The 24,731-nt window shown below is 41.8% G+C and overlaps 1 protein-coding gene across 10 annotated transcripts in view; it reads left to right on the forward strand.

Annotated features, from left to right (window-relative positions):
- The window catches only part of sash1a (SAM and SH3 domain containing 1a), a 335,265-nt gene extending 310,738 nt beyond the window's left edge, over positions 1-24,527 (forward strand). For 6 of the 10 annotated variants that reach the window (XM_034699170.1, XM_034699165.1, XM_034699167.1 and 3 more), the window contains 12 exons: positions 850-988; positions 1,404-1,825; positions 4,793-4,867; positions 5,035-5,178; positions 8,775-8,907; positions 9,821-9,990; positions 10,158-10,367; positions 13,250-13,400; positions 14,054-14,182; positions 18,118-19,157; positions 21,401-21,532; positions 21,751-24,527. In XM_034699170.1, coding sequence (XP_034555061.1) covers positions 850-988; positions 1,404-1,825; positions 4,793-4,867; positions 5,035-5,178; positions 8,775-8,907; positions 9,821-9,990; positions 10,158-10,367; positions 13,250-13,400; positions 14,054-14,182; positions 18,118-19,157; positions 21,401-21,532; positions 21,751-22,011 — 3,006 coding nt within the window. In that variant the 3' untranslated portion in view covers positions 22,012-24,527. The remainder of the gene's footprint in view (positions 1-849; positions 989-1,403; positions 1,826-4,792; positions 4,868-5,034; positions 5,179-8,774; positions 8,908-9,820; positions 9,991-10,157; positions 10,368-13,249; positions 13,401-14,053; positions 14,183-18,117; positions 19,158-21,400; positions 21,533-21,750) is intronic. The other 4 variants (XM_034699166.1, XM_034699174.1, XM_034699172.1 and 1 more) reach the window with 1 other exon arrangement.
- Positions 24,528-24,731: the final 204 nt, after the last annotated feature.

Genomic DNA, 24,731 nt, shown 5'->3' on the forward strand with positions numbered 1-24,731 from the left:
TTCCTTGATAGCAGCAGAGCTGCAGACAGAGCTGAGCCCTGCAGGCCTGCTCTGTCTAGTTCTGTTTATGTGTGTGGGAGCGCTCAAGTGTACATGTGTGTCCCTCTTGCGAGCGATGTAGTCAACCTCGACCGCGGAGCTGGCAGCGTGTGACCAGAGAGGCGAGTGTTGCTGTGGAAACCAGTGGCAAATAGAAACAAATGAAGTTGTTTGAACACCGCGATAATGATGTAGCTCCTGCCAGACGATCTCCAGGGCCAAAGTTGGCTCATCAGAATCATCATTATCATCCCGTGGAGGCCATGGCAACATTGTGCACTCACACACACGGGCATGCACACACAGCTTGGGGGAGTTTGTGTGTGTTTGTGTGGGTGTGTGTCAGTGATGAAACTGTTAGTGACTTCATTATTCCATCCTTTTTCAATCCACTGCTGTTTGCAGAATTTGAGTGGACAGAAAACTTCATGTCAGTGTTTCTTCATTTTCAAGCAGCCTCTGAAGGCAACACAAACACCAAACACACCATTATTCAAAACATATCATTCAGATGAACCAATTTATGATTTTCACACAATGCAACGTGCCATCATCACTCCAATCCTCCATCTCTCACCTCACTAACTTTGACTCCATCCTAAACTACGCTCCCATCTTTGCATCAGCATCCTCAAAAACACAAAACACACCTCAGAGTCAGAGTTTGTCTTTTAAATGTGTTTTATGTTGAAAGAAACACAACACAAAACATTTCCTCTCTTACATCAAATGAAAAGTTGATTTCCTCCCTTGTGCATTTGACTGCCTGTCCCTTTTACTTTATCATCCCTCCCTCTTTCTCTCTCCCAGCAGTCCCGTGAGCAGTCGGACGATGAGCAATCAGAGGACTCTGTGAAGTTCAAACGGCTTCACAAGCTGGTTAACTCGACACGCCGGGTCAGGAAGAAACTCATCAAGGTAGAGGAGGGCAAGAAGCACGGCTCTGAAGGTTTGTAACACTTGAGATTCTTTTGCTGATCATAAATGATTCCTTCTGAAGCGTCTTGTGAATGTTTTGTTTTCTGGGCCACATACGAGATGTGCTTTTTTAAATCCGCTTTGAGTTGTTTGTCCTACTTAAACTGAAGTTAAAGTACAATTATAGTACAGTTTCTTTTTCCAGCAGAGGTTTTTGGAGATGAATGACTTCTTGTCAGAAAGACAGATTTATTTTAATTTCTTTTTTTGTCCAAGTTTTCTCATCTTGTCATGGGTTTTACCCAATACTCAGACTGAAAGAATGTGTTTTGAAGTTTTGCTGTCTAGCTGTGGTTGGGAAAACCACGATGGATCACAGGATGACACGGACTCTGTACAAACACCCCTGACTAACAAACTAATGCTTCTGTCATCATGTTCTTTAGATTTTCTAAATCTGGAGTCAACCCCCACCTGTGAGGACAACACCGCTCTGTATACAGGGGTCCTAAAAAAGCCCCCTCTACCCCAGGAGATCTCCCTGCCCTCCCTCACCCAGGACCAACTCTCTCTGGATGGAGATACAGACAGTCTGACCAACTCCCCTTCCTCCAGCAGCTTGGACACTTGGTCCGGACACAAGCTGGTCAAAACCTTCAGTAAGTCATCCAGCACCCACGGCCTCATCCGGCCCCCGAAAAGAACCCCAGTTGGCTCGGGGGGCCTGGGAGGCTCCATCTCCGGCGTAGGAGGGAGCGGCTCTTCCTTCTCTGAGCTGGATGGATGTGGATTGGACGACGAGGGAAAGCTGTCACGCTCTACGACCGACGGCGAGATGCGGAAGGCCTTGAGCTCCATCTCCCATGGGGTAAGTAACAACGAAGCTCTGTACGCCTACTACGGCCTGACCAAACCCCGCCCCAAACCCCATGCCCAGTCCCGCCTCCTGATCTCCCTTGATGACGCTCCACCAAGCAGCCCCAAACATCAACCTGCCAACAGGCACCACGGCAGCTGGACACACAGGAAACCCGACCCCAACTACGCCTACTCCACTAAGCACCTACTGTATCAGCGCTCGCGCAATGCCAAGACCCCTGTCTCCCCTTTGTCTGTCACCCCATCCTCCCCTGCCCGCTGTGATGTAGCCAAATCAAAAGGTTTGGGGGGAGGTGGCTGGGTGTTCCCCTCCCGCAGGCTGCGTGGTCGAACAGCAGTGAGTGAGCTGAACATCACCTATGTGGTAGAACGGAGTCTGTATGGTCACCTCAACTGGGCTCAGCTGGTCCGCCCGGTTACCCTCAGCCGCGCTGAGCGCCGCTGTCTCTTGGAGGAGGACCGAGAGGCGGACAGGAAGTGGGCGGCCAGTGTGGACCGCTGCACCAAGCGCGTGCTCTTACGCATCCAGCAGAAGTCTGTGAGTTTGGACCGTGAGGTTTAACTCGACCGCCTCGTGTGAGCAGGACTCGGTACTTTAAAGTTGCAGAATAGCTAAGGGGTTAAAGGTGAAGGAAATTAAACATGCACACAAACGACACATGCCAGGTCATATTACTTTATCTAATCCATTTCCTATGGTCTGTGTTAGAAGTCCACATCAAAGTATAGCAGCTGTGCTCACATACAGATAAAGCCTTATGCTGGCGTATCTATCACAGACCTAACTGCCCTCAGAGGACCGCCATCCTCTCTGACCTTTAAGTGAATGCCTTTGGCTTTAAACCTTTTTTATTCCAGCTGAATATAAAGTGATTACGGAATGTGCAGTGGCCCAGTTGGTAGGTTAAGTAACAGCTAAGGTTTTTTGAAGCGCCTTTTATAAATGTCAGAACCCTGAAGGACATGCGCACAGTCACACTGATCCCTGTGGGCAAGAAATATGCTTTACAAGCCTGACGCTTGCTCATCCTTTCAGCTGAACAGCACATAGCCTAAAGATGCCTTCAGTGATTCAGGAGTTGTAGTAAACTTCTGTAAAAGATCAATCTTTTATGCTTGTGAAACACTAAAACAGACTTTAATGCAGTTTTAGAAAAGTGTAGCTGCATCATAGATAACTGACTTGTGTCCTTGCATATAAAGATAACCTGCATGTATCATCAAAGTAGTTGCACATGCCATAGGTGGTAATATAGTGGAGCTATCCTGCAGCTTTGAGGGAATCCGAGTCCTATCGTGTTCTAGTGAAATCACCGGAGGTCGTTCTCATCCAAAGACTCTTTTTTCTGTTGTTGCTTTTCGTGTTCTTATTTGGCCCGTGCCTCTATGGTTGCTGATGTGATTTTTTTTAGTTTTTTTTTTTCCTTTCCTATAATTATCTCTGACAGACATTTTTTTCTGGGTGCATGTCCATTCCATCGAACATCGCCATGACATTCAGAGTTCCTTTTTTTTGGACGTCTCTTCAAACGTGTTTGTTCTCCAAACTGTGCTTTTCCTGGGAAGTTGTGATGTGGACTGCAGCTGTGGACATCTAATATGAAAACTATTCTTAAAGTGCTGTTCCCTCTCTCATGGAGGCGCTTCATCCAGGAGTTTTGTTGGCATGTAGACAAACAGCTTAGATTTAACGGCTTTTTGAAGCAAGGAAGAAATGTCGCCAAGTGTTTCAGTTGAACCGAGAGTGATGTTTGGCAGATGCATATGAGCATGTCTATGTCTCTATGTTTGTGTGTCCTAATTCTGAGCTCAGGAAGGATTCACAAGGAAAAGTTTAGCAATAAGATCCTGGATCGTTTCCTCTCATGCCATAGTTCCTTGTTGTGTCTGCCCCTTATCTGGAAAACTTCTCCATATCACCTTGTCCTCTCAGCAAAAACTATTAACCCTCAAATGTCCAACCTGTATGTGATGCATGTTTGTATTCTAAGCTAGGTTTTGCATTCCTCCACAGAGGAACCCCCTGTATTTCAAACCTGTTTCAGATATGTATGTTAGGTGTCTAAATGACTTGTAGGTTTAACATTTTTGGGGATTGCTTCAGTGGATTACTTCAGACAGCAGCCACAACATGACTGTAGTGACTACAATGTAATCCTATTGGGCAATCACAGGCTAGCAAGTTCAGCCAATGAACAGTGCTTACTTACACAAGTGCACAACTTACATGCTCAGATTGCTCTCCTAAGTTTCTGACATTCTAGACAGTATCCCACAGTACTTCGCCAAAAAGTTTCTCACTGAAAAGAAGTTTGGCTCTGAAACCATGTAACTAGCAAAACAAGCTTTTTATTGACCTAATTTGTTAGCCTGTGATTGCCCCAAAGGAATACACTGCAAGTCTTACCAGTCATATTTTATGCTAGCTCAAGTAAATTCCAATTTAAAAGGTGTGAATCTAGTAGTCATTTACACTCTTACAGACTGAAATGCAAACATGCGCTATGAATAACACACATACGTTTTCTTGAATAAAAAATAAAATAAAAAAGATGGTCATACATTTTGGCCACATCAAAAAAGTTTTAACTGCTCCAATCTTCAGGGAGTTGACTATTTCAGCACAAGAGCAACCTATTGCGTGTTCTCCAGAGTCAGTATAACAGCTCATTTGCCTGGAACCATACATAAACTCTTGATTTTAAAGAGCAGCTCATATAACAGTATGTCTTACATCATGTCTGTTGGCTGTCCACAGTCCCATATGACATCATGCCCCTGCTTATTGTATTTACAAACCACATACCCATGTACATTAACCCAGCAGCTGCCTGTGTTGTGCCAAGCATGAATCACCATGAGCTGACCCTCAGAGGGTGTGGACGGGGGGTGGGCGTTCTGTAACTTGAACTTTTGAAAGTGACTCATTTTGGTTGTGTTTTGGCTTCCCCTACAGAGAACATGCAGCTTCGGGGGCTTTGACCTGTCCAACCGCTCGCTTCACGTGGTCAACGCGGGCTCGGAGGGCAATGTAAGTGCGCATGATATTGGAAGAGGCTTCGAGGAGCACAAGCTGTCACACTACATCAAGTTTTCTCTTCTGTTTTCTCCTTGTTTATATGATCTCCCTCCCATTTCTCTTCTTCTCTAATATCTTCTGTGATTTTTACACTTCTCCCGTTCTCCCTGTAATCACAGAATAAAGATCAGGAAGCCATATACCGGGAAGTGGTCAAATCCCCCACCACGTCTCGCATCTCTCTGGGCAAGAAGGTCAAGTCGGTCAAGGAGACGATGAGGAAACGCATGTCGAAGAAGTACAGCAGCTCCTTGTCAGAACAGGTGAGAGAGCGATTGATGAAGCAGGTTGGAAAGTTATTCTTCAGACTTTGATGTGCTCGTGAACATTTAGTCATTGTGAGAGAAAAAACATGGAGGCCAAAAGAAAATATTTTAACTAATTATGTTAAACTCAACATGGTAACTACATGGACATACACTTGATAACGACCTTATGTAATGTTAGCAACTTCATTTTTTAAGTCTCAGAGGATGCTATAATGCTGTTTATCTGGCAATTGTTAACATGCCACTCTAAATACATTAGCAACACAGCTATGAGGACAATTTTAAATACAGCTAGATTTCTACTGTATTGTTAGCTTTGAGCCTGCTTTAGCTAACAGGAATATAGCTGAGTCAGTTGCTAGCAGAGCCGACCCCTAACCTACTTGGTGCCCAAGGCAAGATTTCAAATGGTACCCCTTGTATTATAACCAACTCCACCAACAATCACAACACACATACACTTCAAGAAAATTGACATACAGCTTTTTATTTTACAGGTTTTCTTTATTCTAAGATAAAAAATTACCTCTAAAAGAACATTAACAAAATGGCAACAATACTGATTACTATTTCAAAATACATAATGTAGTAGTAGTAGTATTTATTCAGTCATTATATAACAATAAGTTTCACAGTACACACTTTGAACTAATACTAGTAATAGTTGCCATATTTTATGTTATGTTATGTTATGTTATGTCATGTTATGTTATGTTATGTTATTTTATTTTATTCTATTTTATTCTATTTTATTCTATTCTAATTTATTCTATTTTATTCTGTTTTATTTTACCTTTATCATTGCTATTATTATTGTTATTATAATTTCATAAAGTGTGAAGAAAACAACGAAAACAAAACAAAAACAAATGAATCATGAACACTTATAGATTTAAAAAACTGCTTTGCAAACCTTTTTTTTAAAAAAACAGAAGTGAATCACAATCTTTTAAATTTAGACCTGCATCAGTCCTCAATTTAACCCCAAATTATATTAGTTAAATAATATTAGTTTTCCTTTTATCTTCAAATTTTCTTCCTCACTCATTTAGGGTCCAAGCGGTGCCCCTTTTGGATGGCTGGTGCCCCTAGCATTTGCCTATACTGCCAATGTTACAGGCCTGCCCTGGTTGCTGGTTATTAACGCTAGCTATCTGATAGTAGCTTAAGACTTGCCCAATATATTGATTTATCTTCTATTGAGGCTCAATTTCCTTCCAGATGTTTACTGTGAATTGTCATTCCACTGCTGAACATTTGAAAATGGTGAAGCAATCAACTGTTAGAAATTTTGAACCTAGCATCAAGAGTCTGGAACATAGCAACACAACAATATAACAGCATCTGAGCTTCCCACTCTGAGTGGGATAGGAAAATGGTTGCTGTGTGATTATGGTAAGAAAAAAATACCTTATATCAACAAAACTCCCTCCAGTTGGCTTCTCCAGTTGTTGTTCAGATTTCAGGGATCAGTTATATGAACAGAAATACACCCCGATGACGATTTTTAATGACTTATTTGAAATAAGTTCAGATTGCAAATATTTTCTCATTGTTTTTGGGCAATGATGAATAAACACCAAGTCAAATCTTAAGTTCATTTTAAAATCCTCATAAATGAACAGTTCCACAACTCCACAGAGGATGCTTTTAATCCTTTAAAGGCATTGCTGTAAAGACATAAAAGCTCCTGATGTTCTGCAAACATTTAGAGCATGTTTTGCAGTGTAAGCCACATATTCTGTCCACAGGCAGGCTGTGAGTGGGTGGGAGTATTTGTGTTAGTAACAGAATAAACATCGAGCAATAAATCACACACACACACACGAATTGGCTCCCCCTCTGCTGTGCTCTCCCTGGGCCCTGTGTGTAGGGTGGAGTGTGTGCTTCATGCTGAGCTCATGCAGTGATGCAAACCTCCCCAAGGCTAGTTCTTAGGAAATGAAGACTTGAAGTGTGAGAGTGTGTGTAGAAAGAGCATCTCATCTGAACACTGGCCTCATTTCTGGGCATCCAGTGGCTCCACCAGTGGCCGGTGCAGTCCTCCAGTTTGACGCTGCCCTGCAGAATGTGTCATTAATAAGTAGTTCAACATCTGTCTGTCACGGTGGCCGCAGCACTCTGACCCACATTTTCTGGCATGAGTCATAGAGACATTGGTTGGGAAAGAGCAAAGACAAATTAATTGCCATGTTACAATGTTTTAGATGTGGTCATTTTATAAACCACAGTGCCCCCTAGTGGACCATTGGAAAAATGAACACAGTACAGTACAGTAAATGCTGATGAGGAGCTGATGCTTCTGATTTAGAATCATCTATAGAATTTTTAGAGGAGATCTTCAGAGATTGAACATTAGTTTGTAGTTAGAATTAAAGCTTCAACATCCAGTACCTCAAAACTTTAAAGATTATGTTTGAGATAAGTCAAAAGCCCATGTGTTAAAAAAACAAAGCTTAACCATTAACCAATACAGTAAGACATGTAAAGTGTAGTACCGACAGCCGAAGACTAAAGGCGTTTTTCCACCGCAGGAACTTTACCCCAGAAGGGACTTTACCCTGAACTACATGCATTTCGACCGGAGGAACCAGGGTCTAAATTTAGTTCAGGGGTAGATGATCCCCCCCCTGAAAAGCCCCTGCTTTGGGGGTAGTACTTTTCAAAGGTCCTGGGACTTTCTGTTGAACGTAACAGTGTTTGTGGAGTTTACACAGTTGAAGTAGTTCTGGTGACTAAAAGACTGCGGAACTCTTGATCGAAATGCACCTTAAGCTGAAGTGAGACATTTTGTTTCCAATCCTAGTGCATTTTAAGTTAACATCAGATGTAGTTTGTAGTTATTTTCAAGACTTGGTCATATTAAGAGGTTTTTAAATGAAAAACTTTTTCTTTCTCTATTTAACAGTAAGTTAAAACAACATTGTTTCAGAACATAAATCTTATGCAGCCAAACCATGTTTGTGCTCAAAGCTCCCGTGGGGAACTTTCAATTTGTGCTGATTTTAGCGCCCCCTGTGGACAAAGTTATCCATCTGATCCCTTCAGTGATCTTTTTCCGCACATGCATAGGTAGTGTTTTTGACAAATATGATTCATATTGATATTTTCTAATAGTCAAATTGTGAATATTTGTTCTGATAAGAGTATTAAATGGCTGTTTCTTTGGCAAACTGTCTTCTAACACCAGCCCCCCTGGCAGGCCATGACAGGCATTGCAAATGACCTCATTGTTATTGCTGATGGTCTCATTTGCCTTTTTAGGTCACAAAGAGACATCACTATTAATTTCAGTCTGTTTCACATCAAGTTATAAACTCTTTGCAGAGGCTTTAATGCTTTTACATGTTTACCTGTTTGCTTAAACAATGATAAAGTTTTTTTACACCCCTATGAAGACCCGACTATCTCCCTTTTTAGTCAACCAATGCTCTCCATCTTTATTTCCACCATTCCCTCACATATCCAACATCTAAACCACACTTCCCCATCCCTTAAATCCTCTCCGCTCCTAACCAACAATATTTCCTTTGTTTCTTCCCCCCACGTCCTTCATTAACCATCTGCATCGCTCTCTTTCTGTCTTTCAGTCAAGTCCAGATGGAACCCCTGGCTCCCCTCAGTCCCCGCAGCCTGACACCGACTCTCTGGAGAAGCCGAAGCTGAAGGCCGGAGGCTCTGTGGAAAGTCTGCGTAGTTCACTCAGCGGACAAAGTTCTATGAGTAAGTGAGAAAACACTCGGTTAAAAGAGGAAGTCTTATATCTTTAGTGTGTTTTGCTTGATTTAGCATCTTAATGAGTGGCATAGGCTTTTTTCTTCCTCCAGGCCCAGTCAGTCATAATTATTATTATCAGGTCTCAGTACAGCATGAACAACAAGAGGGAGCAAAATAAACAGCTGTGTATCTTAGAACTGATTTCCATCTTTAACACTAGATGGTGCTCTTAACACATGCTGCCTCTTCATCTTTACTTTACCTCTACTTACACATAACTAAACCTCTGTGATCCGTCTGAAATTACCAAGCACCAATTTCATAGAGTGATGGCCATGAAGAGTAATTTTCTCTGTTGATCACACCCTCTCACACCAGCTGCCTCGTGTGTTGTGATCTCATAAAGCTTTCAAGCTCTCTTGTCATCTCACAACTTCTGATTACTTCAACCTGTTGTTTCCATCACGTCCTTGTGGGTTAAATACCCTCCATTATTTAAAGCCTTGGCCGTCTTACAATGTTTAAAGCCTTTAGAACGTGCACACAAACATGCAGGCCAACATACGGTAACGATTAGGTGAGAACTCTTGCCTCAATTCCAAGCTGAAGACATGATTTCAACAGTTTCACTACATGTTGAGCTCCTCCTTTTTACAGAACTTGAGAGTTTTCCTGTAATTGCAGCTACAAGATAAAAGAAAGATTTGCAAAATAAAATCTATTAGGCCTCACATGCAAGGTATTAGATCATGAGCATGGCCTGAAGATGTTTAATAGCAGCTTTAGCCAGTGTTTGATCATAGAAACATCCACTTAATCACTGTTTACATATGCTTTTTGTTACAAGTGGCTTCACAGGCAGTCTTTTTATAGCTTTTATGAATCCTCACGAGCGGGTTTCTGTCTGTTTGTGTCTCAGGTGGTCAGACAGTGAGCACCACGGACTCGTCAGCCAGTAACAGAGAAAGTGTGAAGTCAGAGGACGGTGATGATGAAGAGCCGCCTTATAGAGGACCGTTCTGTGGCCGAGCTCGAGTCCATACAGACTTCACACCCAGCCCGTATGACACAGACTCCCTCAAACTCAAGGTAATACACACTTTGTGACCTGGAAATAGTCTCTACTCCCACCCCCACCCTTATTTTCATGTTTTAGAAGTATGACATGCAATTACAAGTCCTGCTTTCGCAAGAGAGCTTGAAAAAACAATAATCTCCAAACACTTTCTGAATATCATCACCTCTTGTTTTTCCAGCGTGGTGATGTGATTGACATTATCAGTAAGCCGCCCATGGGTACATGGATGGGCCTCCTGAACAACAAAGTGGGCACGTTTAAGTTCATCTATGTGGATGTGCTGAGTGAAGAAGAGGAGAAGCCCAAAAGGCCTGTGAGGAGGAGGAGGAAGGGTCGACCACCCAAACCTTCATCAGTGGAGGACCTGCTGGAGCGTATTAATCTCAAGGTAGATTTGACACAGAGCTGCAACATTTTGAATACAGAATAACAGCTTTGATTAATGCCTGTTGAATTTTCATAGGCAGATAATTTCGGTAGATTTGTCTGTGCACAAGCGACAGCAAATCTTACAAGTGGATGAATACCCTGCTTTAGCAATACATCATCAAAACACATTTGCAGACACAAAGAGATAAATATAGGGAAGGTTATTACAGGCTACACAGCTCTGGATGTTTGATCGCACACAGATACATAAACATTAACACCCACTTTCTCACGCCACGCCCCAACAAATAACTCACATCTTAGATCCAAACCCTACTCAGAGCTGTGAGCTTAATGTCCTCTCCTCCCACTCCGACAGTCAGCAGGCTGTATTCCCACAAATAGAGACACAAGACTTAGGGGGGTTGTGTGTTTTTATCTTCGGTCAGCCTGATGGCCAAGACACAGATTAGAGACTCAGAGTAGGTTATTAATGTTAAAACATAGGCTGCATAAATTGTGAGACTAGGCGTTAAAAGTGTGTCAGGGTGCTTGCCGGTTCCCCTGAGTCACCACAGTGTTCCTGCTCTGGGCAAGTTAGTCAAAACAGAAAGTATTTTTAGAGTTAACAGTTTGCAAATTAAGTCTTTGCATACCAGTAATTTTTTATATTAATACTTTTCTGGGATTTGTTCTGCTCATTGTAAAAGTGTACACCCTCACCCTGGTCCTTTTGCCTTACAAAGAAGTTACTACCAAATGGTTGTAAGTGGCCACAGCCAACACATCAATGGGTTTATCACATAGGAACCTCCCTTCACCGGTGATCGTAAAGTTAGACCTACAACACCTCAAGAAGGCTCAGCAGTTAGCACCAATGTCCCAGATCTACCACCTTCCATGCCAGCTCTCATCATACCCACATGGAAAGAGAACAAAAAAGAAAAGAGAAGAGAAAATTCAGAAGGAGATGTCTAGAAGAGGACAAGGAAGGCACTCTACCTCCCCCTAACCCCCCATTTTAAAGTGGAATGAGAGAAGAGAAGAAAGAGACAACAGAGAAAGGGTCTGTAAAGAGATTTTACAGGAGGACTGTAAAGGAAAAAACAGGGCAAGAAGCATGTTAGCGAGCTCTACCCAAGCCATGTTGGGCTGTATGCTCTACCTCCCAATTTAATTAGGGAAGAGAGAAAAATGAGAGCAGAATCTGTCGAGAGATTTTAAAAAGAGGTGAAGAAATGCAGAGCCAGGGAGAGAATCCTGTTTTGTCTAGCCCTGTTCCCTGCTGGGCCAGGCTGTATGCTCTACCTCCCCCATTTTTAGGGGGAGAGGAAAGAGAAAACAGTAAGGTTCCGCAGAGAGATTTTTCAAAAGAGGACAAGAAAGACAGAGCTGGGGCAAGAAGCATGTTAGCTAGCTCTACTCCTGCCAGGTTGGGCTGCATGCTCTACCTTCCCCTACCTTTCATTTTGATTAGGAACAAGAGAAAACAAGAAAAAGAAAGTACAAAGACTGTATTGACATATTTTAAGAAGAGGACAAGAAAGGCAGAGCCAGTGCAAGAAGCTTGTTTTAGCTAGCTCTACCCCAGCCAGGTTGTGCTGTGTGCTCTACCCCCACTACCACCCATTTTAATGAGGAATGAGAGGAGAGAAGAGAGGGGTAGGAGTTGAGGAGAGATTTTAAAAAGAGGAAGACGGGACAAGAAAGGCAGAAAGCCAGGTTGAAAACCATGTTTTGGCTAGCCCCTTCACTTGCTATGCCAGGCTGTACACTCCACCTCCCCCTTCGCCTCCATTTTAATGAGGAACAAGGGGAGAGAAGAGACATTCTATGAGTCATTGTAGTTATGTCATATAACTTCTTATTGTGTAAAAAAATTCTCTGCCAAATAATCCTTGAACATAGAACCTGTCTGAGTGTTTTTTTAACAGGGCAAAATGGACAAAGTGGGCACTATGAATGGGTAGCCGGGGCTGCATGTTTGTTTTGTGTTAGTTGGTGGTCCTTTGTTTAGTCCCGAACCATCCAGCAGAAAATAGAACAGAGAGAACACTCAGTCCTCTGCTGTGGACTCCACCATTGTAATTGAAGGTCTTGCTGGTGACACACAGTCTGACACAGTCTGTGTTCGTCCAACAGAGTGTGTGGGTCGCACAAACGCAGAGCCCAGCAATATTCAAAGTGGAAGCGGTTACGAATGTGTTGAATGATAGCTGACTGTGCACTCACACAGGGCGTATCTGGACTTTAACTTCTTTTTCTGTCCGTGCCCTCTTAGATAACACAGTGGTTTTGGGTGACAACCTTTTAGATTTTGCCTTCTGTGGCTGGAGAGCACTTTGATGTAAATCGTCCCCACCTTCAGTTTCAGTTCTTGCCCTCACATTAATTTTGGCAGGTTTCCATTTAAGTCCTAATTAAGTCTTGAACGGCAGGAGACTCTATTGTTTCTGGGTACCGCTAACTCACTAATGCGGCTACAACTCACTTTTATGTGCCTGTCAACATGACAGAGTTTGAGCCATATTAAAGTATGTTGACTGATTGAGGCAGCCATAGCGGAATTAGCCATGGCTTCAAGTGATTACATGGCATTTAAAAACCAAATAGCACTGTGGATTTAGCTAACTGGAGGTTTAAAAATAAACAACATGGATTAGAATTTATGAGCAGATGACAAGTGGGCACCCACCTTTTGTTTTTTCTTCCCTGTACCTAACCTCTGTGTTTTCATTACATATATTTCATACTTTAATCCCAAAGTATTAGTCATCCATGAATCAGATTCAAAGTGTACTTCTCTGAAGTCTTGGGTATTTTTGTTTCAATCTTCAGACAACCTTATTCTTAGCTCCTCTGATGACAATTTAAATTCAGATTCGGTATTCTGTCCTGCAGGAGCACATGCCCACTTTCCTGTTTAACGGCTATGAGGACCTGGACACGTTCAAGCTGCTGGAAGAGGAGGACCTGGATGAGCTGAACATCAAAGATCCCCAGCATAGAGCTGTGCTGCTTACTGCTGTAGAACTGCTGCAGGAGTATGACAGTAAGTAGACTTAAAACAGAAAGACACACCCGTATAAGATAGATAAGTAAGAGCACCTCTATTTGCAGAGCCTAAAGAAAACCCCACATTCATGGGCATGATATTCAATAGATTATAATCCATATTCAAAACGATGGTTATTCATCAAATTAAAGTAAGCAGATGGATGGATTGGTTTATGAGTGTGAAGCAAGGTGGTAACATATGTTCTTCCAATCAAAGCAGCAATAGGAGGAGTGATGTCACTGATTAAAAAGAGATGCATTTTTAGGATCAGACCAGTCTTTTTGGAAGAAAACTTGGACTCTTCCAGAATTTGTTTTTGATTGCTGTAAAAAAAAAAAACCTGGGGGATTTCCAACAAATTGACAACATGGCATCCAGAGTCACCTTTTGGCCTTGACCTGGAATTCAAAAAGTTACATATTCAGTCCCTTTCGGCCAGTGAAGTTTAGCTGTGTCCAAATTTTGTGAAACAGTAAAAACAAAGATCAGCTGCACTGCAAAGTCAAACAAAACTAAATACATAGTGAGAAATACCTGGAAAAAAGTGTGTCTAATCTTTTTAAATCATGAAAAGGGATTATTAATTTTGCACCAGTATCAAAATTTAGATGATAAAACCCGATGTTCTTCATCTTCTGTAATTCCAGGTAGCAGCGACCCGGAGCGCAGCGGCCTGTCAGGCTCCCAGGAGAAGCTGCTGTCTGAGGGACAGGGCCTGGTGGGAGACTCTCCGCGAGACTCTGGCTGCTATGAGAGCAATGAGAACCTGGAGAATGGTAATGATAGCTATACGTAGCTTAAAGTGCTGTTACCAAAGACCCCACTCAGAAGTAGTCTAGCTAGTAAAGCCCTAGTTTGGGTCCTTCTGCCGTCTCCTCTGTGGGCTTCCACCTTTGCTCCATCTCTCGCCATGCTTCCTCCACACCTCACCTATCTCACTCCTCTTGACCCGCCGATCAGACAGCTCCTTTCCCCGCCCCCAAACCTCACCTCACCTCACCTGCACCCTACCTTAATCACTCTTGTATGGGTGCCTCCTTTTTTACCTCACACACTTTTTCTATCCTTTACCCCACTTTTTTTTCACCCCTCTTTTCCATCTTGTAGGCACTCTGTATCGTCATTGCCAAAGTCGAGTTGTATCAGAGAGGGAGCCAGGTCCTCCAAGACCACTAAGCCTAGTCAAGCCTGCAGTGCTGGTAGCACAGAGAGAGAGATCCTCCCCCATGCACAGAACTGCTAGGATGAGAACAAACTCTCTGCCTAGTACTGGACTCAGATTCCCAGCTCTTCTTCCTGTGGATGCAAGGCTGCTGGAGGGATGTGGGGCGGATGATTACGAGCTCAGAGAATATTTTGTGGCAGTTTTTAATGGAGTGTCACAGCCTGCAGAGTAGCATGTCATTAAATGCCTGTTTTTATTTTGCAGTGGTGATTATACAGGCTGATAGGGCTTAAAAAAACAAGTTGGAAAAAGATCTCAGCTGCCATTGAAATCTTTTGTCTTCATACCATTTTGTTGTGTTTATAGTGACCATGTTGCACCATTGAAACAGTATGTGCCTAAAAAAAGTTGAAAATATTTTTAAAGTGTAGTGCATAGATTGTAAGAGAGTTCTCATTGTGGAATTTATTGAGGTCTTATTTGTTTCTTTTTTTTTTTACTTTCTCTATTCTCCTGCATAAAACTGTAAGCTTTCTGTTTTCTTTTTAACAGCTCATGACTCATAAATCACTGCTTTGTCCTCTCTCTATATCTGTCGGGTAACCCAGTGCATCCGCTGGGCTCCCCTTTTTATGTGTGTATGTGTCATTCAGGTTCAACAGTGAAGCGTGCAATTTGACTCAGTAGAGAATAAAGTTGTGGAATAAAAGCCACTTCTTTAAAAAAGAAAAAGGACTCTGGTGCTGCTTGCTTGGTTTTTATGTTTTCCTCTTTCTGTTTTTCCAGCCATGCTACTTAATGCTGTTTAACCAGCTGCATAACTTTTAGCTAGCATTCTGCCTTTCTTCTTGCACTTTCAGGGCTCTACAGTACATGTTCCTCAAATCACTGCTATTTTACTAAATATTAATAGATAATTCTGAATAATTATCAGTCTGGAGACTATGCCTCTTTAAATTTGAAATTATGGAAGTCAATTAAAATGAAGAAAATGTATTTCTCTCTTTAGGGAAAAGTCACTGTAGAGCCCTGAGTGTATCATTTATTCAACGTCATTTATGTTTCTGACAAGTTTCCCTCTAACTTGTTGTCTAGATTTTCTCATACCATCAAACAACTTCTGTAATCTGTAAATACATACTGATCATTACCATATATCCTAATGTTCTCACATACATTAAGTTATATGGTGTGTTCTGTTTAGAGGCACTGTGAGGAGTTTTCATGTTGTGTTGATTACAAAATCAATAGTGTATTCAAGGTGCATTTCCCATGAGCACCGTCACCCGCTGTCGTAAAGATGTGGATCTTGTTAAAACTTTTATTTTTTGTGGAAGCAAATGAATGGAATCCAGATTTTCTTTTAATCCTCCTGTTATGTTGCGGGTCAAATTGACCCTTTTTAAAGTTCAAAAATCTAAAAAAAAAAGTTCAGTATTTTTTCGCTATGAAACTTCTGTTTGGCTTAATTAGCATAAACGACATATCAATGAAATGGCTTATTTGGCACATTTGCACCCCACCACTGCATGTTTATATTATTTTTATATATTAGGGTCAAAGTGGAGACTTAAAGCAGTGTCAAACACCAAATGTTTCTTTGCAACCATGATCTGTGCAAATTAAAGAACACCATTGCACTAAATATTGATTTTAATGGTTAGTAATGAAGTTAATAATGATATTAAAAAAAGTTTATTTGGATTTTTTGGGATTCTGATACTTTTGGATAATTAAATATGCGCCAGGTCAAGTTGTTACCCAGGAACATTATTGCTGTCCCTGAGAAACGAACATAACAGGAGGGTTAAATACTACTTTAATTTATTCAAGGCATATTTTTGCAAGATGTAGAGTGGCGAGGTTGTGATAACTGTGATGTAACAACGACTAAAGGTTGCCAACTCCTGATGTATTACTGTTAGTTAGCTGACAACAGGGGACCAGACGTACCGGTTTGGCATTACCCGTCGCCCGTTATCACGATATGTGGTCCAGTTTCCCAATAAATGTAAATACATAAAGTGAATACACACAAGGTTTGTTTATATTGTCCCTAAAGAGCAGTGAATCATTCACATGCACCTGCATAAACATGATTTCCTGTTCATAGCCATTTAGCTCTTTTAGCTAGCTAAGCCCTACTAGTAGAGTTTCCCCGTTTTAAAACAAAACTTCAACAGAAAACGTGGGTCTTAATGCGAACCCTGCTCCAGTATCAGACATGAGTATGTAACATGTAAAACATATATGAAAATTAAAAAGGAAACTCCTCCTGCTTGCTAATTTAGGTGACATTGCTAAACAGTACCAGCTCAGTTCTTCCCAAGCATAGACATTCCTCCATGAGTACTGAATATCCTCGGCTTTATTGCAAAGAAATCCAACCTAACCTGAAGAATTAACCACTCTTGTTGCTGAAAATCATATTATATTTTGTATATCATGAAGAAGCATCAGTATAGAGTGACAGCAATTTTTTAAATCTCCTCACAGTGCCTGGAAAGAAAAGCAGTTTGAGTAGTCTTAACAGGGCTCTTTTAATATTTCAGTGTATGATGGCGTTATAAAGCTCTTTACTTTAAAATGTAACCTTTACTGACAATTTTCAGTCACTGTTATTAGCCACAGATTATAAGCTTATGTAGCCTTTTGATTTCACATGTACTTGACAGACAGCAGGCCTCATTGGACTCTGGCTTAATGTCTAAAAATTCTGTCTCGCTTCCTTCCCTTTTCCTTGTTTGTACCTATCTGACCATAACAAACATCAACACGCTTAACTCCTTTTTGGCATTTCTGAGGACCACTGAGATATTACATGACATTCCACCTATTGAACTTCTCTCTGACATCCTGACATTTCAACTCTTTGGCAAGCCACCCTCTATGGCAACCATCCATTTCATGCATCCATTTTCGCTCTGTAAGTCAGCGAACAGAGGGTAAGTTGCTTCAGTCCTTTTGTTGCAATATTTCTGAACTCCCTTGTCCCGTCCAGATTTCTCTATTTGGGATCACTGCTATGACAACAACAAATTAGCCAGCTTGGTCACGAGTCAAAGAAGCTTATCTTATCCCAGGCGCACTCCACCCTTTTCTGCATAAACACTTCTCAAGCTTAGACTGTGGTTCACTGATTAGCTGTAAACAATAATAATCAGATGTTTGAGTGTAGATTTTTTTTAATCACTCCTATGATTAAAAGTAATTGGTAGCTTGCAAACGTTTTCCCCCGATGCAACACACATGAGCCACAGCACTGTCATGAATAATGTTTCACTTTTCTCTGTAATTATTTCCACTTCTGTTGCCAAAATCTACAGCTTTAAAAAGGAAAAAAAGGAAGAGAATGCAAAATAATGGTACCAATGACAGCTAAATGTGTCACACTCAGTTTTTATATAAAGGATACAATTTTCACGTTATTAAAGCATGCATTAGTAGTAGGGAAAATGCTCAATACCATCAAAAAATTGTAGTTATATAAAGTGAAAGTGTCTACACCTCTGTATTTACAGAATATATGATGTGTTCTTCTTGTAGGCAAAAGCAGAAAGACCTCCCGTTCCAGTCGTTCTTCAGCAGGCCTCCAGTCCCCGGATTACCCCACCCTCCCCATGACTCTATCAACAGAAGCTCTGCAACAGAACAACAAGAACCAGCGCACAAAGTTCCCAAAAAGCTTCTTCATCAAACCCACCCTGAAGGGCTTCAACTTACTAGGGCTGCGTAGAACCCAGAGACGGTCCCCAATCCCGGCCAGCCGCAGCTGTGAGGACCTGGATGGACCTCCACAGCCCACTGGTCCCTTGAAACGCTCCCACTCTCTGGGAGATCTGAACTGGGAACAGAACTTTGAGCAGAAGGATCTGGAGTTGGAGTTTAAGCTTGCAAAGGAGGGACTCAAATCCGGCAACAGTAGCCCAAACAAGGTCTGTAGAGAGGAGGGTTCCCAAAACCAGAATGGGGCTCCGATACTGACCCCAAAACGAAGGGCTGACAGGCCACCTGTCCCCTCCCAGCTGCCTCTCCACCCCACTTGTGCAACATCTCGGTGCCCACATCCCCCAGAACCCCTCTCAAGTCCGACTCCAAGTCCGCCTGAGTCAAGCGGGGAGAGGGTCATCCGGACTCACCTGAAAAAGCCTCCGGTCCCTCCTCCTGTTCCCGCCAAAAAGTCCAGGGAAAGACTAGCAAACGGCCTGCGTCACTCGCCTCTCTCCCTGCCCTCTTCACCATCTCCCACTCCCTCACCCACCCACTCCTTCACCCGCTCTCAACCCAGCAGCCCCATAATCCGTAGCAGCAGCAGCAGCCCAAGCCCGAGTGCCCCGGCTCTGCCAGCCAAGACCCTGAGCAACCCTGCCAGCCCCTGCGCCACCACTTCGTCTGCCTCATCCATGGGTGATGAGCCAGGCAGTCCCCGAGCTGTGCAGCCTCCATGGATGTCAGATTTTGGAGGGAAGGTGGCAGTTTCCAGGAAGGTTTCCCATACTAAGATGAGCCCTGACCTGCTCACCCTCCTGGAACAACGGCTGGAGGCTGAGGGCATCGATTTGACAGAGGAGCCGTACTCTGACAAGGTGAGGAAAGTTTCAACAATCCAAACACAGAAAGAGGAAAAATGACTTAAAGTTTGAATTGCAAATGACATTTGGCATGACTTCTGGTTGGGCTGCAGATTGATGATTGCAGAATGCACCATATGTATAAGGTTGGCGCTTTCAACACTTGAAGCAGGTGCTCCAGTGAAGTACAAAAACCTCCTTCAGTAATAGTTATTCTTAACTTTTCTGCCACTGTATAAGTCTTTGTGTAAGACAAATGTAAACACACGCACAATAAGGTACAGCGATGAGGTGAGGCTCGCTTTTACAAACCACATCAGAGCCGACTCATAACAACCACATATGAAGTCATGTTTCCATGCGCAGTGTGAAAATGGGGCTTCACGACACCTCGGGGCTATACTTGTCTGGCGTCAGACTCTTACAGTTTAGAATCGTAACATGCCTGACTTAACTCAGTCATAATTTCACTGCTGCTTGGATCCAAATTACTCCTGTTCAAGGCCAGCAGCATCAGCCGCTTTAGTTTAAAAATAGAGTCCAAAGTTTGTTGTTTCTTTATGTCTGCAGATGCCCTTCTTTGTATGCAAGACCATTTGTGTGTGTGGGTGTGTGTGTGTGCACAATAATGAATATGCAGCCTGGATCTGAGGGAAAGACTGCGGGCTGAGTCTCACTATGATGCGGTTCAGACTGTTAACTTTATAGGCTGAATCTTACTGAAGGCAGACGGGGTTGTAAAACCCTCTGCCACTCGCCAGACCCCAGGCTGGGGCCCCCTTTAACACGGCGGAGCCCCCAACGCTGCCAGGAAGAAAAAAAAACACACACACAAACACACAGAGAGGCATGCAGGGATGAGGTGAGAAATAGTGCGATAGACCACAGCACAGCTCTGCAGGATTTTTTATTAGTTAGAAGTGGAATGGCAGAGACATGAGAGCTATGCTGCCGCTTTAGGAGCTACATGTAGGGTTCAAAGCCATAATAGTTTAACTGCAATCAAAGGTGACGCAGGTTGAAACTGATTCAAACATGAGCAATTTTTAAATACCACGTTGGTTGTTATTTAATAAAAGAGTGAGCAGACTCTGATGCAACGAGAAGTTTGGAATAGTAAATGATGTGGACTTAAAGGGGTAGTAGAAAACATTTTATCGACCCTATGTTCTGCAAAAATGAATAAAAATGAAAAAGAAAAACTGAGGTAAAAGCTACAAAGTCAGATATCTTACTTTAAAATTTTAAAAAGATCACCAACCCTAATCTAAAATCTTTTTTTTTTTTTTATGTGACTTAAGTTTTATTGGGTTTTAAATTTTCAACAGCACATATCCACAACATACAGGACCAAATAGTGCCAGGCCGAAAAGTGAAATAGATAAAAATAACAATATGATGTGTGAGTTCGACCGGCACGAAAAATAATAAACAGACAAATAGACAAAACAACAAACAGAGAACAACCAGTATTAACAATACATTTTGGGCGAGTTAACAAGATGTCCATCGTACCACTGTCAGATGCCCTCTACCCATACTTCACATGCGATACACGATATTTATCATTATATTTTCCTCCCTCATTTATTAGGCTGTAGGATATTCTATCAAAAAATATGATTAAATATACATCTTGTCTAGCTCAAGTTTATCTGGGTCTGTTTTATAGTAAACTGTTTATAACTAAACTAAAAAAAAGTCCAGTTCAGCTTCTGATGGGGAAGAGAGAGATCGTTAACTCAATGGAAAGCTTCAGTAGAGTTAGGGCGCCGTGGTCTTGTGGTTTAGGCACACGCCCTATAGTCCTTGTCGCAGCGATCATTGGTTCAATCCTCGACCACCGCCATGAAACATGATCTTTAACTGAAACTCAGGGTTTTAGTTTTGGACTGTATAATAGCAAGATAAGAATCAAATGGCTTGAGTAATTCATGATAATTATAGCGTCTATACTCTAGACAGTTGTCTCCACATTTCTCTAACTCCCTTAAGAGTCGTCCTTATTACGACAGAAGATGGTCTCAGACGAGTAATTTGATCCATTAAGTCTGTTTCAGTGAACCAAAAACAAACATATGTGGGTCTTCATAATAACTGTAATAAGTCAAAATGCCCTTAAGCTTCATATTAGATGTCTATCCACTGCTTTTAAACCCATAAATGCCTCATAGCTGTCTCTTCCTCAATGTTGAATGTATTCCTATTCCAATACAGTGTTGTCAAACAGCGTTTCTCCCCTTCTTTCTGTCCGTTAGCATGGGCGGTGTGGAATCCCCCAGCCGCTGGTGCAGCGTTACTCTGAGGATTTGGAGCAGCCGGTCAAGGACGTGGCCTCCAACATGGACCAGCTCCGAGTCAGAGAGCTGCGGAAACAACACCGCATGGCTGTAAGGCATCAACAGTGATTCTACTAAAAACTTTTAGCATGGGTGAAGGGATTATTGGAGTTATAGATAAATGCTTGTGAGGCTTTCTTATAAAGTAAATGGGCCAGTTGTGACTGAGTTCCTTGAACCCAAGGCTGGAGCCATCATTTAGGAATGGTACTTATAATACCTGCTTCAAAGTAGCTACAGTATCTGATTTTTTTTGTTTTGTTATTCAGATCCCTTCTGGAGGTCTGACAGAGATGTGCCGGAAGCCCATGCCCTCAGGGAACATCAGCACAGTCTCCAATTGGCTCATTTCCATCGGCCTGCCCATGTACACCACATCCCTGACGGCAGCGGGGATCGACACACTGAGCCACGTGGCCTTGCTAACAGAGAGCAGCGTGTGGGAGGCCGGTGTGCGAGATGAAAAACACGCCCGCAGACTTGTCAGTGAGGCACGATCGGTCGGCACACACAGAGGGGTGCAGTCCTAACTGTGTGGGCGGAGTCACAAAAACTAACAGGTATCAAGTCACTGGTCAGTACCATCTCATTTAAAAACACGGTCAGTAGGTGGCGAGACGCCGACTGACCACAAGTCTCGGGACAGCAGCACCACATACTTCCTGTCTCGCACGTGTCAGAAGACTTGAAGTGAGCTCACTCTGCTCTCTGATTTTCCCTCATTATCATGTTTCTCAAATGTTTACGGCATTGAAGAGAAGAGGGTTTTTTTCTCCGAACAGCCAAGACAAGATGTTTGATTATTGCCTTTTTAAGAAAAAAGACTGTAGACTCACTCTGTGGGATGGCTTCAACTCTGAGGACACCCCCAAAAGTCTTAAAATAAAGACTTGGATCTGCCTTGAAGGAAGATTGCACACTCTTTTGTAGGATGGATGTTTTTTAAGAAACAGAGAAAGACAGTTTACTCCCTGCATATTTCATAAGTGCTTCATTTTCAAGTTTTTGTGGCAGGGGCGACATTTTCTGAGGGTCTTTTTAAGGAAGTAGCTCAGCCAAAGTGCTCACTCAACTCATCACTCCCACTTCAGAGAAACGCAACAGACATTACATCGGGACTTTCAGACGACTTAATACACACCAAACTTTGAGTATCTGCTCGTTTTGAGATGGCTCGGTTTGTATTATTTTTCTGTATTATAGCATAACGCATATGTTAATTTTCAAATGATTTATATGCTAAAAGTTTTGTTTGCCTTTTGAATGTTGCAGCCTTACTTTGAGACAAGCTCTCAGTCATCGCTAAGCTGAAACAGCTAACATCATACCTTTTATATTTCCAGTATACTCAACAGTCTATACTCTTCTTCCCAAATGCTCTTTTACTCCACTGTCAAATCTTAAAGCAACAATACATTCCCTGTGTATACAAGCACATATTCTGTTGCCTTACCATTATAAATGAATAGCTTCATGAAATCAAATGTGTAGTTTTAACTATACCATGACTGAGGTGAAACTGTGTTAAAGGTGCAAGACTTTGGGATCTGAAAGTGTCCAAGTCTGAGAATTACTTGCTTTTTCACGACCACACTACATTCCTCTGATGAATCGTGTTTTCTATACTTACGAAGCCACAAAAACCACAAGCACGACACAAATGTCGTCACATGTTTTAACATCCCAACAACACTCCCTGTACATGTTGGCATGTTGTGGGATACAGGAGGGAGGAGAGAATAAGCTCCAAAGACACAGCTGACATCTGCGCTGTCATATCTGGAATTTATTGGACTGTCTGAAGTTTTGTTTCAGTGTTGAAGAATTATAGCACAAATGAGCTGTTGGGGACATTTTAAACACATCATGCTGTCTCCTATAATCAATGCTGGACGGGAACTCTGAAAAGGACTTGTGTGAAACGGAGGCGTGGATGGAAAAGAGCAGTAATGTCAGGGGACAGGATGAACACTATGACACGAAATAGTCTTGCAAATCAGGGAAAATTGTGACCTAACAGCTTGTAACAAAAAAGAAAGGGGGGCAAAAACTGAAGTGATGACAACAAGATGCAAGTCTTTGGTAAAATAAATACTTTTCCTTGTGTTTCTAACAGTATAGTAGGCATATGACTTATTTCAAGGATTTCACATTCAAAAATAGGACAAAGTGTTACTGCAAAAACATGAGGATGTCTCTTTCTTTCCTTTTTCTTTTTTTAACTGAAGACTTATTCCAAGGATTTCATATTGAAACATTTGACCAAGTGTTACTTCTGAAATTGTAAGGATGTTTTTTTTTTTTGTAGTGGGCATTTGATAGATAGCAGTTTGATGCCTTTTTTTTTTTCTCTCCTCTCTCTTTTCAATCAAAGTGGTGCTCTGAGAAAGGGAGGAAGAAGGGGGCGGGGTCATTTTCAAAGTAAGAGTCAAAGACCCAACAAGTGTTTTTTTGTAAAGAATGAAAATACTGACACTGTAAATGCACTTTAGAGGGTAAAACTATCGGTTTTATAAAAAGAAAAATTGGCTTCATTTTGTTCACAGGTCCTTAAGTGGACGTTTGTCGTCAGGTATAAAGAGTTTCAGTGGGTTATGCTGGTATTTTCATTTAGTATTGAGTTCCCAATGCCACGTTTTTTGAACCATTCACGGGTTAACCTTCTCTACGTCTTCACTTCCAGCTTGTTTTAGCATTCTTACAAAAAAAAAAACAATTCTTAATTACATATATGAAATGCTTAGCAGAAGTTGCACATTCTGTATATGTAATTGATATTTAAATAACTTATTTTTGCTTTTTTTTTCTTATCACCTGTAATTAGCTGTACTATATGAATAGCAATACCTTCCTGCATAATGCATATTGCTTTAGCCAGTGAGGAACTACAGTATGTATTGTAAGATATGTGTACAAATTATTTTATTTGGTTTTCATCTACCTAATGATTGTCCATACAGATTTGCTTGTGTATTGAAACAACAAAAAGTAATGTCCATAGCTATTTGTCATTCTGAAATACAATAAAAACTGTTTCTTGCCATAAGTTGGACTTCTGATTGTCACTCTACACACACACGCTCATTCATATATACACAGTGGTGGACAGTAACATAGTAAATTTACTTGAGTACTGTACTAAAGTACATGTTTTGAGTATCTGTACTTTACTTCAGTATTATTTTTTGGAGGAACTTATTACTTTTACTCCACTACATTAGAAGACAATGATTGTACTTTTGACTCCACT

The sequence above is a fragment of the Notolabrus celidotus genome, chromosome 13 (assembly GCF_009762535.1).
Source record: "Notolabrus celidotus isolate fNotCel1 chromosome 13, fNotCel1.pri, whole genome shotgun sequence".
Classification (NCBI taxonomy): Eukaryota; Metazoa; Chordata; class Actinopteri; order Labriformes; family Labridae; genus Notolabrus; species Notolabrus celidotus.